The following is a 13659-nucleotide window of genomic DNA, read 5'->3' as shown; positions in this document are numbered from 1 at the left end:
GACTCCACTCCAGCAGCCGCACCCTGTCCATGCTCCACTAAAACTAAACTTTGAGAGGATGTGTGTTTGGTGTTTTGAGCCATTGCACTGAATAACTAGATGTCATGAAGTTAGAAAGAAAATAATGTAAGGGAAAAGATATCCCGTCAGAGATGCCAAATGTTGCCGCGTGTCTCCCGCGGGTGAGGCAAACACGTTGCCTACTTCTCCTTGATAGGTTGGCAACAACCTACTTGGGAAGTGGATAATGAGGAGACTAAAATTGATCTTTTATAACTGACAAATAAAACAGAATTTAGATTACAGTTCAATTAAATGGCTCTTGGTTATGAAATGAATGTGTGGTGCATAACTGAGTGAAGAATGGCCTAGCACAGGAGCATAAGGAACTAAGGAGCGTAGGAGTTAACAAGAATAGGAGCAAGGAGCATGTACCTAACTAGAACAAGAGCATGGACTAACATACATAGGAGCTAAGGAATAGGAGAATAGGAAACATGGAGCGTAGGAGCATGTAACTAACTAGAACAGGAGCATGGACTAATGTACATAGGAGCTAAGGAATAGGAGAATATGAAACATGGAGCGTAGGAGCATGTAACTAACTAGAACAGGAGCATGGACTAATGTACATAGGAGCTAAGGAATAGGAGCATGGACTAACATACATAGGAGCTAAGGAATAGGAGCATGAAATAGGAGCATAGAATAGCATACATAGGAGCATAGGAATAAGAGCATGGACAAGATGCATATGTGATCTGCCATAAAAAGAAAGTAAAACTTATTAATATTATGCATCATAGCCCTAAGACTATAAGATAAAGAATTGGATTAAATATGAACAAACATTAATTAACAAGCAGAAAACAGTAATGATCAAGAACCTTATGATGATATCAAACTTGTATTGCAGCAATCAGCTTAATGAAGAATTAATGAACACCAAAATATATAGTTTGCAGAATTAAAACACACTGAACACAATTAATAGAAAATAAGAAACAAAGCAAAATCACAAGGTATAAACAATTTGTAATACAACATTACTTGAGTAATAAAATGAATATATGCAATAAATAATCACTCACTTCCTCTCAAGTGGTGAATAAGCTTAGGTTCCCATACTGGTGCAGTTATTAGTTATTCATTGGAATTTTGCATTAGGATTATGCTTTAGTTTTGGAATTTACTTTACATTAATGATTTTACTTCCTTGTCTGGACTAGAGAAGAAAAACAGAAAAATTACAAAATGAGAAAAACACAGCACAGACATTAAATAAACGAGCATGAAAGCCAAAGGGTTGGGCTAAAAAGCAATATAGCTCCCCCTGCAACAGTTTTTCACCATTTTTTCAGGAATTTTTCAAAGCTAGTATATGTAGTATTTTTGAACTTCCTTTATACTACATAGATGGGAAAAATGTTGACGTTTACGCCACTATATTTAGTTTTGCAATATTCCAATTAGTTCTGATAGTAAAACAGTTTTATGCTGTGTCGGAGGACTGTCCCGAGTTACCCCGCCCCTCCTGAGTAGCCCCGGTTGACGGTATAATTAAGTAGTAGAATGAATCGTTTTAACTGGTGTTTTAATGTTGCGCTTTCAGCCAATAAAGATTTGTGCAATTCTTTTATGTTTCAGCTAGCCCTATCTCAATCATAACTTATCATTTTCTTTGCATTTGTTTTTTTGTGTTTTTTTTTATGCAATAACCTAGGTTTTGTCTTTTTCTCCCTAGTGTTTTCACAGTTAGAGAACTTGCAATGTGTTGTTGTTCAAATGGCTGACTAGCATTCTGAAGCTTTGAACAGGGGTTGACCTGGTGAGTTCTCCTGTCACCACTTGTTTGGGTTAGCAATGGTTGGTTCGAGACATACCTACGTTAGTTTGGCTGATGATCATCAAAGCTTTGTCTATAATTAACATAAGTCTGATGGATATATAATATATGCCTCTTGCTTAATCAATTAATAGGTAGTTTTGATACTTAAATTGTTCTGATAATGTTATTTAATCTGGCTCTGCATTTAAATGCCAGTCAATTAGTCAATGAGTACTATATTTGTTTGATGATTGCTCTAATGATGGTTTTTTCAAGGTTCTTCAATTTACCCTTTTTTTTAAAAAACTAATATCTTGCTTTATTTCAGGGTTCTTGGTTTGGGCAAGATACTAAAGTCTGTTACTTATGCACACTTTCTCTTTTCTTTGTTTATGCTTGTACACTTCATTTCTTTTGTGTTTATATTTTCTATGTATTTCATTTTCCTTCGCCCCATGGCTAAACCAAACCAGAGATGAAATGTTGAGCAGAGTTAGGTAAAGTTGAGACCTTTTCATCTATACAACCAATACCTAGAATTCCACCATGAATTCCTGTAAGCTTACAGACTACGGTGCAATCAGCAGAGGGTGCAAGCAGCATTGGCAAGATATGGATTTTTAGCCCAAAGCATCACCAGCCATTTTCAAGATCCATCACTGGGTCATTTTTTATAAGAAAATGCAACTTTGATAGTATATCCCTCACTCTCCATGCACTGCAACACATAAACACATTGCAATTGATTTCTGGACAAGCCTCACTGCATCCTGATCCATCCAGTGTACCGGAAACCTTACTGTGTGTGCTTGTGGTCTTTCAGATTTGCAGTAATTTTGAAGTGATTTCTAAGATGCAATAATTTTAACCCAAATGTGTTGGAAAGACCTTCAGAAGGCGTTAATTTTGCTGCTGATGCGTTGCCAAATATCTTTTGACATTCACCCACTTTCTGCACCCTGGCATACAGATCCAGAATAAATGCTATATGGCTGCTGATATGAAGCTTGTAGGTACTTGACAAGGTCAACAATGCTCAATGGCTAGTCCAGGATATGGAAATATTGTGTCAATAATACAGCTATGTATGGATATGGTAATATCATATCAATAAATGAAAAACAAGCAAAAATCTCAGAAAATATCATTTATTGATTTTATTCTACATCTACATGATTTACAAAGGAAGAGGAAGACTTTAGAGTACTTTTAGTAATGGACAAGTACACGCTGTGTGCTTCAAATGTTTTAATATTAGGTGCGAGGGGTTCATCCACATTACTGTAATAGACTTTTTCTTCAATACCGTCACTTTGCTCAGTGCTGGGTATCCTGAATAAAATTGTCGACCCTATTCTCCCACACTGAGCAGGTAAGCATATAAGCGTAAGACAATATTTGTGTATTTGTGTAGCTTAGGATAAAACTATGAATGTTGGCATTTATGCTTGATAAAATTGAACTAAGTGAAGACAGATCAATATAATTGCATAGTTATTAATTTAGGCTCGTTTCCTGAGCAGGTCAGATCTTTAGGACTGAACCTTGTCCCACGAGTTCAAATACTAATTTATATTCACGTATCCACTCGCATCAACTTACCTATTTATATTCACTTTGTACTATTGTCAATAATATTCCCTTGTATCCTATATACGTTAAGCCTGTAACGTTAACTGTAGTTTATAAATCCAACCTGCCTACTTGAATATGATTTGATCACCCCCTAAATATAATTTCGAACCGGCATTCCTTGACATTAGGTTTTATTTCAAGTGTCCCTAATTACCTCATTCCCTGGGGTAATTAGGGATGCTTTTATTTTGCATCTGACACTTTACAAATAGCATATGGAATTTTTTTGGAGATACCATTTGATAGCCCTTGCAAAGATGTTTAAAATGAGCCCAAACTCGTTTATGAAATGTTTCATGGTAAGAAGTTATTAATACCAAGCGTGCTTCATAATAATAATCAGTGTGCTGCTGCTGCTATTAGGACAAGCGCTAGCGCTGCTGCTGCTGCTGCTGCTGCTAGCAGGATGAGCAAGCTGCCACTGCTGCTGGCCTGCTCTTTTGGAGCGCGTAGCCCTCCCGCTATTATTGTAGTGAGCGCTCTACTACCGTCAACCGGGGCTACTTGGGGCGGGCGGGGTAACTCGGGACAGTCCTCCGACATGACATAAAACTGTTTTAGTAGCAAAACTAATTGGAATATTGCAAAACTAAATATAGTGGCATAAACGTCAAAATTTTTCCTATCTATGTAGTATAAAGGAAGTTCAAAAATACTGCATTTACTAGCTTTGAAAAATTCCTGAATAAAATGGTGAAAAATATATTTTGAAAAGTTACTTCTGCTAAGGTCTGTAGTAAAAAAAATATTTGCCGTATTAAAAAAAAATCGCTTAGAAAAAAGTGTAAGACAAGTGTCAGCATGAAAACTTTATTTGCAGAATTTACATACCTCAATCCAAAAAAAATGGCGGCCATTTCCGCACAGCAGGGCTACTCGGGACACCCCCCCCCCAGGCTCTTCGGGACACCCCCAAAAACGCATTTACAGTAGGACCCTACAGTAGTTAGCAAAGGCTCCAGTTAAGAAAAAAATTGATTCAAAACAAAAAATATTGATTACATTTACCTTGCTCAGCAAAAAAAATTTCACTTATCAAAAAATTAGTGCATCGTCGGTCATCACAAAATTGTGCATAGAATGTCATATACAGAATTTTGCACCAGGCATCATAGAATGAAAAGTAATTGACCTAAACTATGATTTATTTCTCATACCACTAAAATATTCCTTTCTGTTTCAGGCATGTTTTTTGCAATCTTTTTTTTTTATAGTAAATTCACTTAACCCAAGTAAAATGGTGTGAAATTACAAGCCGTCCTGTAAGCTTACAGATACAGAAAAAATGCTATAAGGCTGCTGATATGAAGCTTGCAGTGGACAATGTAGTTGAAATGCTCAATGGCCTGTTCATGGATATGGTAATATCACATCAATAATACAGTAATTAATGTATATGGTAATATCATATCAATAAAGGAAAAATGAGTAAAAATCACAGAAAATGTCACTTATTCTACCTCTACATCATCATCTCTACTTATTCTACCTCAAGAGGAGGACTTCAGAGTACTGTTAGTAATGGATGAGTACACTCTGCATGCTTCAAATGTTTTAAAATTAAGTTTTAATCCAAGTGTCCTGAGTAGCCTTTGGTGCTGCTACTTGGGACGCTCATTTTTTGCTCCTGGCACCTTACAAATAGCATATGGAATTTTTTTTGGAGAAGCCATGCGATGGCCCTTGCAAAGAGCTTTGAAATGAGCCTAAACTTGTTTATGAAATGTTTCATGGTAAGAAGTTAGGAATGAAAAACGTTCGAAATCGTCCCAAGTAGCCCCGGTTGACAGTATTTTTGGCCACCGCACTCCTCAATCACATAGGAGCATGGTCATTTAGAATACCACAATGGACTACAACCTTCTTTGAAGCAAAGTTTATAGACTACACCAGATTCTTCTTTCATGATTGATATTTGATAGGGCCAACATGTAAATCCAGACTGTAAATAATGGCACGGCATTGTTCAAGGATGATGAATTTATTGCCCCAAAGACATCAAGATATGATCTAAGCCAGGCTGGAATTCTAGGATAGTACTGCATAAAGCTTCTGTCATTTTTGGGCATATGCATGCTCACCTCCAGACTGAGATTGATTGTGTCCAATATGCTCTGTGTACTGGTTAATTTAATATCCCTCATTAATTCCATGAGATTTTAAATTGACCAAAGTATGTGCCTTTAGAGCTGCAATATTTCACTATGAAGTTAGATCTTTAGATTCTGTGCTCTAACTGTAGGAGGTGAGTCAACCAAATCACCCTCAAGCCCTAAGTGGAAATAATATGACTTCAGACAGATTTGTATGCCTGTTAATGAAGTCTGTAGATGGCTTAGGCTGCAAAAATGGCCACTAATTCCGCAGGATGCACAAAATAAATAATTATTTAAATCAAATTCCGCACTGCAATCAAAGAAGTGAAATCTGTGCAAAGTGCCAAGCATGAAGCCAGGAAAATTAGTCTTATGAATGCCAGACGCGCGAAAGAACAGTACCTAGCGTGAGAATGTTCAAGATATTACCCCTTCTGTGAGAATGATCAAGATCTCTTACCAAATCCATGCAATGACTGTCCTGTGCAATTCCATAAGAATTGTGAATTATGGTACTATTGTTTATAACCAATTGGGCATCAAGCTATAATTACAACTTTTATGATGCCACTCTATGAAAGTTGATCAACATATTTACCTTAGTCATGGAGATGTATTTTTTTGCAGGGTTTTTGCCAAAATCAAGATTGGAAGAAACATGCTCTGTTGCAAAAAATTAAACTTTTTACTAGAATATTTTTATCCAAAGTCACATATTTTATTGGAATTTGAAAGTTGCCTTTCATTTGTAGAATTTATTTACAATTAAAAAGGAGACGGTTAATTTAAGGGAATAATGTAGCTTCTAGTATTTCAGGAAAGGTGTGACTGGATTCACGGTGTTGACAATGTCCCAAAAAATTTCAGTGCTATGATTTGGTTTTTAGCTGTTGAATCTTTTACATGCTATGGGAAACAATATCAACTTATGAACTTAGTTATTAAATCAATAATTTTGTGTGAAATTACTAAATTCAACTTATAAATAGAAATGAAAATGTTCTCCCTTCTGGAGGCTAAATTAAATGTATTTCTTAAATCTATGGGTCAATAAGATAGTACCGTCAACCTGGGCTACTCGGGACAGGCGGGGTAACTCGGGACAGGCGGGGTAACTCGGGACAGGCGTGGTAACTCGGGACAACTCGGGACAGTCCTCCGACATGGCGTAAAACTGTTTTAGTAGCAAAACTAATTGGAATATTGCAAAACTAAATATAGTGGCATAAAAGTCAACATTTTTCCTATCTATGTAGTATAAAGGAAGTTCAAAAATATTACATTTACTAGCTTTGAAAAATTCCTGAAAAGTTACTTCTGCTAAGGTCTGTATTAAAAAAAATATTTGCTGTATTAAAAAATTTTGCTTAGAAAAAAGTGGCAGACAAGTGTCAGCATGAAAACTTTATTTGTGGAATTTACATACCTACCTCAATCCAAAAAAAATGGCGGCCATTTCCGCACGGCGGGGCTACTAGGGACACCCCCCCGGGGCTATTTGGGACACCTCCAAAAAACGCATTTACAGTAGAACCTCAGTTAGCAAAGGCTCCAGTTGAGAAAAAATTGATTAAAAACAAAGAATATTGATTACATTTACCTTGCTCAGTGAAAAAATTTCACTTATCAAAAAATTAGTGCATCATCGGTCATCACAAAATTGTGCATAGAATGCCATATATAGAATTGTGCACCAGGCATCATAGAATGAAAGGTAATTGACCTAAACTATGATTTATTTCTCCAAAACATATGATGGTTGTCACTAAAACATTCCTTTCTGGTTTGGGTATGTTTTTCATAATCTTTTTTTTATAGTAAATTCACTTAACCCAATTAAAATGGTGTGAAATTAAAAGCCGTCCTGTAAGCTTACAGATACAGAAAAAATGCTATAAGGCTGCTGATATGAAGCTTGCAGTGGACAAGGTCGTTGTCAATGCTTAATGGCATGTCCATGGATACAGTAATAGCACATTATTAATACGGTAATTAATGTATATGGTAATATATCAATAAAGAAAAACAAGTAAAAATGACAAAATGTCATTTATTCTATCTCTACATCATCTAGAATGAAAGAGAAGGACTTCAGAGTACTGTTAGTAATGGATGAGTACACTCTGCATGCTTCAAATGTTTTGAAATAAAGTTTTATTCCAAGTGTCCCGAGTAGCCCTGTTTGACGGGGCTACGCGTGACACACTTTTTTTTTTTGCTTCTGGCACCTTACGAATAGCATATGGAATTTTTTTGGAGAAGCCATGTGATAGCCCTTGCAAAGAGCTTTGAAATGAGCCTAAACTTGTTTATGAAATGTTTCATGGTAAGAAGTTATGAATGAAAAATGTTCGAAATCATCCCAAGTAGCCCCGGTTGACGGTATATCAACAAATAATGTGCATGAGTTTTTTGATGAGGCTTGTGAGAATCCCTGCTCACTAGCTCTCTGCTGCTGTGAGGAAATGGAGAGAATGTGAGGAAATTATGTATTATTACTTCACGAGATGCTTGTCTCTCTTTGTGTAGGTTACATCATCAATGAATATAGCCAGCACTTCTTTAGTTCAATCTCTTCCACATTATAATGAATTTAAATATTTATTCACTCTAAGTACCTAATTCAGAATATTTGCTTGGCTACTACACAGCATAGTAGATAATATCTACCCTTCAGCCTTGTTCTGTAGCATACTTACCACACTGTGTATTAATTTTGTTTTCAATTTATCTGAATCTGACTCCATTTTCTTAAAGAAATAGCAGAAAATAAACTATGTCAATACCTTCAGTTTTCATAAAGCTCAAGAAAATGATTTTTTTCCAACTATGTATGATAATTTACTGAAATTTTTGGTAGGAAAAGTTCTTATTCATATAAGTCTGAATTACCTACTCACTATTATCAACATCTATTTTCAGTGAATTAGTTTCTTCTGCCCTTTATATTAATTAGTACCAGGCTCAACAGACAAATAAATCATGAAAATAAGACGATACAAACGTGTTAAGGCTTCCATGGAATTTTACAAGAAAAATTTTGGGTTTCGAGCACCATATAATGTGCTGATTGATGGAACTTTCTGTTTTGAGGCAAAAGAGGTGAGCAATTTCTTAGTTCTAATAATTAATTGCATGATGTTTATTGATGAGGTAGCTTGTTACACTTCAGTTCAGGAAGATTGCAATCTTGGATCATTGATGAATTCAGTGTTATGTTGGGTAGATGTATTACCTATGACATCATTGCAAAGTGATAGAAAATTTGATGATTAATGCATATCTCTAGACTGACTTTGCTACTCTTTGATTCCTAGATTTTTAACATAAAATGAATTAATCAGCATAACAGCATATACCATAAATATATTATGCATGTTTAAGTCAATTGTGTGAAACAAATAGAATAGTTTTTAATATGATAGTGAAATTATTGTGAAATATAATATATTTAATGAAGAAATACATGGTGAAAATATCCTAATTCTTGATGTTCCAGAAAAAAGTCAAAATCCGTGAGCAACTTCCTAACTACCTGAGGAGCGAGCTGAATATTGTGACCACTCAATGCTGCATCATTGAAGTTGAGAACCTGCTTCGACTTAGTGAGTTTATGTTTTACCATCTTTCTGAAGTGGAAATCAAGAAAGTGGCTTTCAATATGCATTATTAATGTGCGCTTTCCATGTGCATTAGCCATGTTTGACCACTTATCATTGTTTTTTTCCACTAATTATACTAAAGCTTTAATTGAAAATGCCTGAATGCTTTAATTTTAGCTGCAGTTATGCTCCATTTGGGGCGTTCCATGAACATGAAGTAAAAAAAGCTGGTCTCTATGGAGATTTGAAATGAAAATGAAATAGTTGGATAATTGCTTCAGCTGACTTCCTTGAGTGTTTTTTGAATTGATAATTATAAGTAGAGGCAAGATAGATTCTAATTTGGTTGTTGGCTTGGCTGCATGTAAATATTGTGAAAAGACACCAAATTGAAGCATTTATTTGACAATAATTTCTATATAGGTACTAAAATTATTATTATTTTTTTTTGTGGCGAGTCATATCAGTATCAAAATTATTGTTGTCTTAGAAAAATTGTGCCGTGCAAGCGGTTTGATCAAAGTTTGCTTTTCTTCCGCAGAAAAAAGCCTCTCAGGATGCTGCCAGATTCTCAAACAGTTTGCGGTTCATCGCTGCGGACACGAAGGCCAGCCACTCACATCCACTAGCTGCATCATGTCCATGCTTGACAAGGGCAACCCTCATAGGTTGTTGTCTAGCTCTTAGTTACATATATCCATCACTGTCCATCACTACATATATATTTATTATTCAGAGGATTTTCCTTCAGTATAATACGCTATGTTGTTGTTGAGATATACATTTTACAGTATCCATGCTTGACAAGGGCAACCCTCATAGGTTGTTGTCTTGCTCCTAGTTACATATACCCATCATCAATTATATTTATTATTCAGAGCATTTTCTCTCAGTATATGTTGTTGTTGATATGTACGTTGCACAGTACCGTATACCATTTAAAATCATATTGTTTACCTACATCTAGACGTTAGTAATTTAATCGTTTATTTTTATAAAGGGATTGTACACCAAATTGAATGCCATACCGTAATGGCATTTGCTCCTTTTAATATGTTTTTAAGTATTATTAATCACACTCTTTCTTGAACTAATGTTCCATCACTTAAAATTCGAGGCTGATTTAATTTCATGCAGTGTCTTCTTAGTTTTTAATGAATCGTCAAGTTCATTCATGCCTGCACGTCATTGCAATTCTTCATCGCCCATATGGAATCATCCTACCTAAGGGATGTTGTTAGAATATAGTTCAACACTATTCACTTCAAATATAATTAAACACATTTCACTTCAAATATAAGTCAACACCATTCTTCTCAAACATAATTCAACACTATTTACTTGGAAAGCAATTAATACCATAAACTTCAAATATATGTAGTTCAATACTATAACTCACTTAAAATATAATTCAACACTATTCAATTAAAATATAATTGAACACTATTCACTTAAAATATAAGTAAACAATTTTCACTTGAAATATACCTAGTAATTCAGCACCATTCTCTACAAATAAAATCCCACCCCATTTACTTAAAATATAATTCAACACCATACACTTCAAATATAATTCAATACTATTGATGCCATTGTATTATAATTCATAGTTATAATGTTGGAGCACTTGAGTAATGCAAAATTTAACACCATACACTTTAAATATAATTCAATGCTACTGTTGCCACTGTAATATAATTCATAGTTATAATGTTCAAGCACCCGCGTAATGCATATATGTGCTGCAGGTACATCGTAGCCAGCAACGACCCGAGTCTGAGGAACCTGATCCGGCACACCTACTGCGGGGTGCCCCAGATCTTCATGGTGGGCGTGGCCCCCACCCTGGAGAAAATATCTCCTAATACACTCAAGAAGGTGGAGAAGGAGAGCAATGTGTGAGTGGCTGAGAGATGGCTTGTTTTAGTGTAAAATAGTTATTTTATTGCATTGCTTGCGTTCTTCATCATTAATGGGGTTTCATTGTTCTGGAAAATATCTCCTAATACACTGAAGAAGGTTGAGAAGGAGAGCAATGTGTGAGTAGCTGTAGCACGGCTTGTTTTATTGTAAACTAGTTATTTTATTGCATTAATGTGACACGGCTTGTTTTAGTGTAAACTAGTTATTTTATTGCTGTAATTGCATTCTGCACCATTAATGGGGTTTAGCTGCTCTGATGTACGCAATAATGCGTTGCGCTGAGTTTTTCCTCATTTTTAAGTAGCTTAATATCACTAATGTAATTTAGTTAAGCTTGCCTGATGATTTAAAAATATTTTCTGAATCTAGTGTTCGGTCGATGATTTCAGACGTCCAATGATAAATTCTCGGCAGCAGGCTTTCCTCAAGCTATGTATATATGTCTAGCTCACCATTATTATTGAGTTCATCAATATATCTTGGCCCGGTCGTACTACAAAGAACGGTCTTACAGCCGCGTACATTTTTTTTATCTGACGGTTTGTAGTGCATTTTACTCCTAATGACGGGTTCCGCTGTTTAACGGAATTTCTTTTTTATACAAACTCGATTAAGCAGTAGCATTTTATGCACAAATTTATCGCGAGTTTTCATTGAGAATGTATATTTTCAGTTTCGTTTTCAATATTATCGAGCGCTTAATTGTTGTGAGGTATTTTCAGTGGTAATTTAAAATATTAGCATCACGCTAATTAGTATGAAATTGTTGCATAAATGTAGAGTCACGTTTGCCAATTGCTCTATTAAATTGGCTTGAACTGTCGAGTAGTATAATTAGCAGATAACCTCAAGACCTCAGGACTTGTGGAAATTTATAGAAGGCCGTAAAATTGCGGATAGTGTCTTGATTTACGAAGAATACATTTAAAACTACGTTCACTCCTGCTCTCCCTGTGCATTGCAACCATGTCAGCAGTACACGTCGGTGCGCTTGAATTCGTCTCAATTCCCATGAGATAGAAGCTCATAGTTTATTTTGTTGTATAGTATATAAGCTAGTAGGAAGTTATACCACATAATATAGCATAATATAATATAAAAAATAATATAATATATAATATAATAGTAGGAAGTTATGTTACCAGCAGTAAACTGAGGCTGTTACTTTTATGAGCGGGCTAGACATGGGTCATCAAAATACGATTCGTGAGGCTGAGGTTTGACCGTGTGTTGATTAGTCGTGAAATGATTTCCATTTTGAGTGTATTGATATTGATAGTTTTCAAATACATCGTTCAATTCTACTTTGCAGATTGATAAGTGAACGAGAAGTTGAGCGACTGAAGGAAATGAAGGCAACATTAAGCATCACCATGAAGAAATCCGATCTGAAGAAGAATAAAAAGAAAAAGAAACGCAAATTCAAAGCCGAAGATGTCCCTTCTTCTTCATCGTTGGAAACTTCTTGATAATTTGCACGCCTCTTGCAAGTTTAATAAATCAATATTCGTATTTCTCTTGTTTCTTCAATTCACCTTATGGCAGCATGATTTAGAAAGTTCGTTCAAGTAATTGAATTTTTTCATACACAAATTCATCATCATTACACAAATTCATCATGAATTGTAAGGAAAATTTAAATGAGCTATTCAGATGGAAACTTGTATGACTGAAATGTTAGTTAGCAGCTAACAAAACTGAATGATTGGATAGTGAAATATGCGTTTTAATCATTGTGTCGCTGAAGTTGTATACTTGAAATCTTGTTCTCGTCCAGCACTTTTACGATGCTGTTCACCAGGGTTGACATTAAATAATGAAAATTGATTTGTTTCAACAATTTTTATAACCGGCTGAAGTCATCCCGCTACTTGCTGGTCACTCTGTAATGCTGTTCATGGTCGTTCCGGTAGCCGCTATTGTCTCAATGCTGGTCGAAGTTATCTCAGTTAACTGCACTCGTAAACCTTTGATTTCATTGGCTGATTCAGTTCAGGAAACTCACTGTGAAAGCATTAATTTCTTGACCGCATTTTATTGTGGCTCGTAAATCATTACTTACTAAGATGTTTAGGTTGAAAAAATATATTTCACCCATGAAATTTCAGTCTTTGTCAAATCGATTCCCGTATTCGAATTCCCGTGTAATGCAATCGTCTTCGTTGAAAAATCTTCTTAAACGAATTTCCTTATTGAAATTGGTTGTGCCAAAAACCATGAATTGCGGCTATATAGTAACATGACGAAGTTTCTGTAGCCAGTAAGCAACACACATAGGTAGCTGAGAATCTTAGGCCTAAGTTAATATTAATAATAGCGGTTTTAGCGTTTAGTAGTTCGCAGGCCTGTCGCCGATTCTTAACTTCACAGAATATTCGCAGCTTTTTCTTTGCGATCTCGAACTCTCGACTCACTGCTATAATTCTGCTGTGCTTAACCGCCCGGCCTCCTCGCGGATTCTGACCAGAAACTGGCACACAGCTTGGATCGAACCCACACCTCCATGCTCCAATCTTGGTACTCTGAACTTTAAACCACTGGGCCACCCGAGTTATCCAATAGGCATATAGGAAGC

General features: G+C 35.6%; 1 protein-coding gene across 1 annotated transcript; it reads left to right on the top strand.

Moving 5' to 3' along the window:
- Positions 1–8457: 8457 nt before the first annotated feature.
- On the top strand, positions 8458–12600 carry LOC108679193 (rRNA-processing protein UTP23 homolog). The gene is made up of 5 exons (XM_018167792.2): positions 8458–8661; positions 9059–9164; positions 9703–9829; positions 10910–11059; positions 12397–12600. Exons 1-5 carry the CDS (start codon positions 8542–8544, stop codon positions 12551–12553), a joined length of 660 nt encoding a protein of 219 aa, XP_018023281.1. The 5' UTR covers positions 8458–8541; the 3' UTR covers positions 12554–12600.
- Positions 12601–13659: the final 1059 nt, after the last annotated feature.

The sequence above is a fragment of the Hyalella azteca genome, unplaced genomic scaffold (assembly GCF_000764305.2).
Source record: "Hyalella azteca isolate HAZT.00-mixed unplaced genomic scaffold, Hazt_2.0.2 contig16339, whole genome shotgun sequence".
Classification (NCBI taxonomy): domain Eukaryota; kingdom Metazoa; phylum Arthropoda; class Malacostraca; order Amphipoda; family Hyalellidae; genus Hyalella; species Hyalella azteca.
Note: the sequence above shows the minus strand (reverse complement) of the source record. Positions and strands in the feature narration are given on the sequence as shown.

Excerpts from the sequence above, each read along its gene's own strand:
- LOC108679193 (XM_018167792.2), top strand. The coding sequence starts at position 8,542 with ATGAAAATAAGACGATACAAACGTGTTAAGGCTTCCATGGAATTTTAC. Across the intron at positions 8,662-9,058 it reads TCTGTTTTGAGGCAAAAGAG|AAAAAAGTCAAAATCCGTGA; the intron begins GTGAGCAATTTC and ends TTGATGTTCCAG. Across the intron at positions 9,830-10,909 it reads GACAAGGGCAACCCTCATAG|GTACATCGTAGCCAGCAACG; the intron begins GTTGTTGTCTAG and ends TATGTGCTGCAG.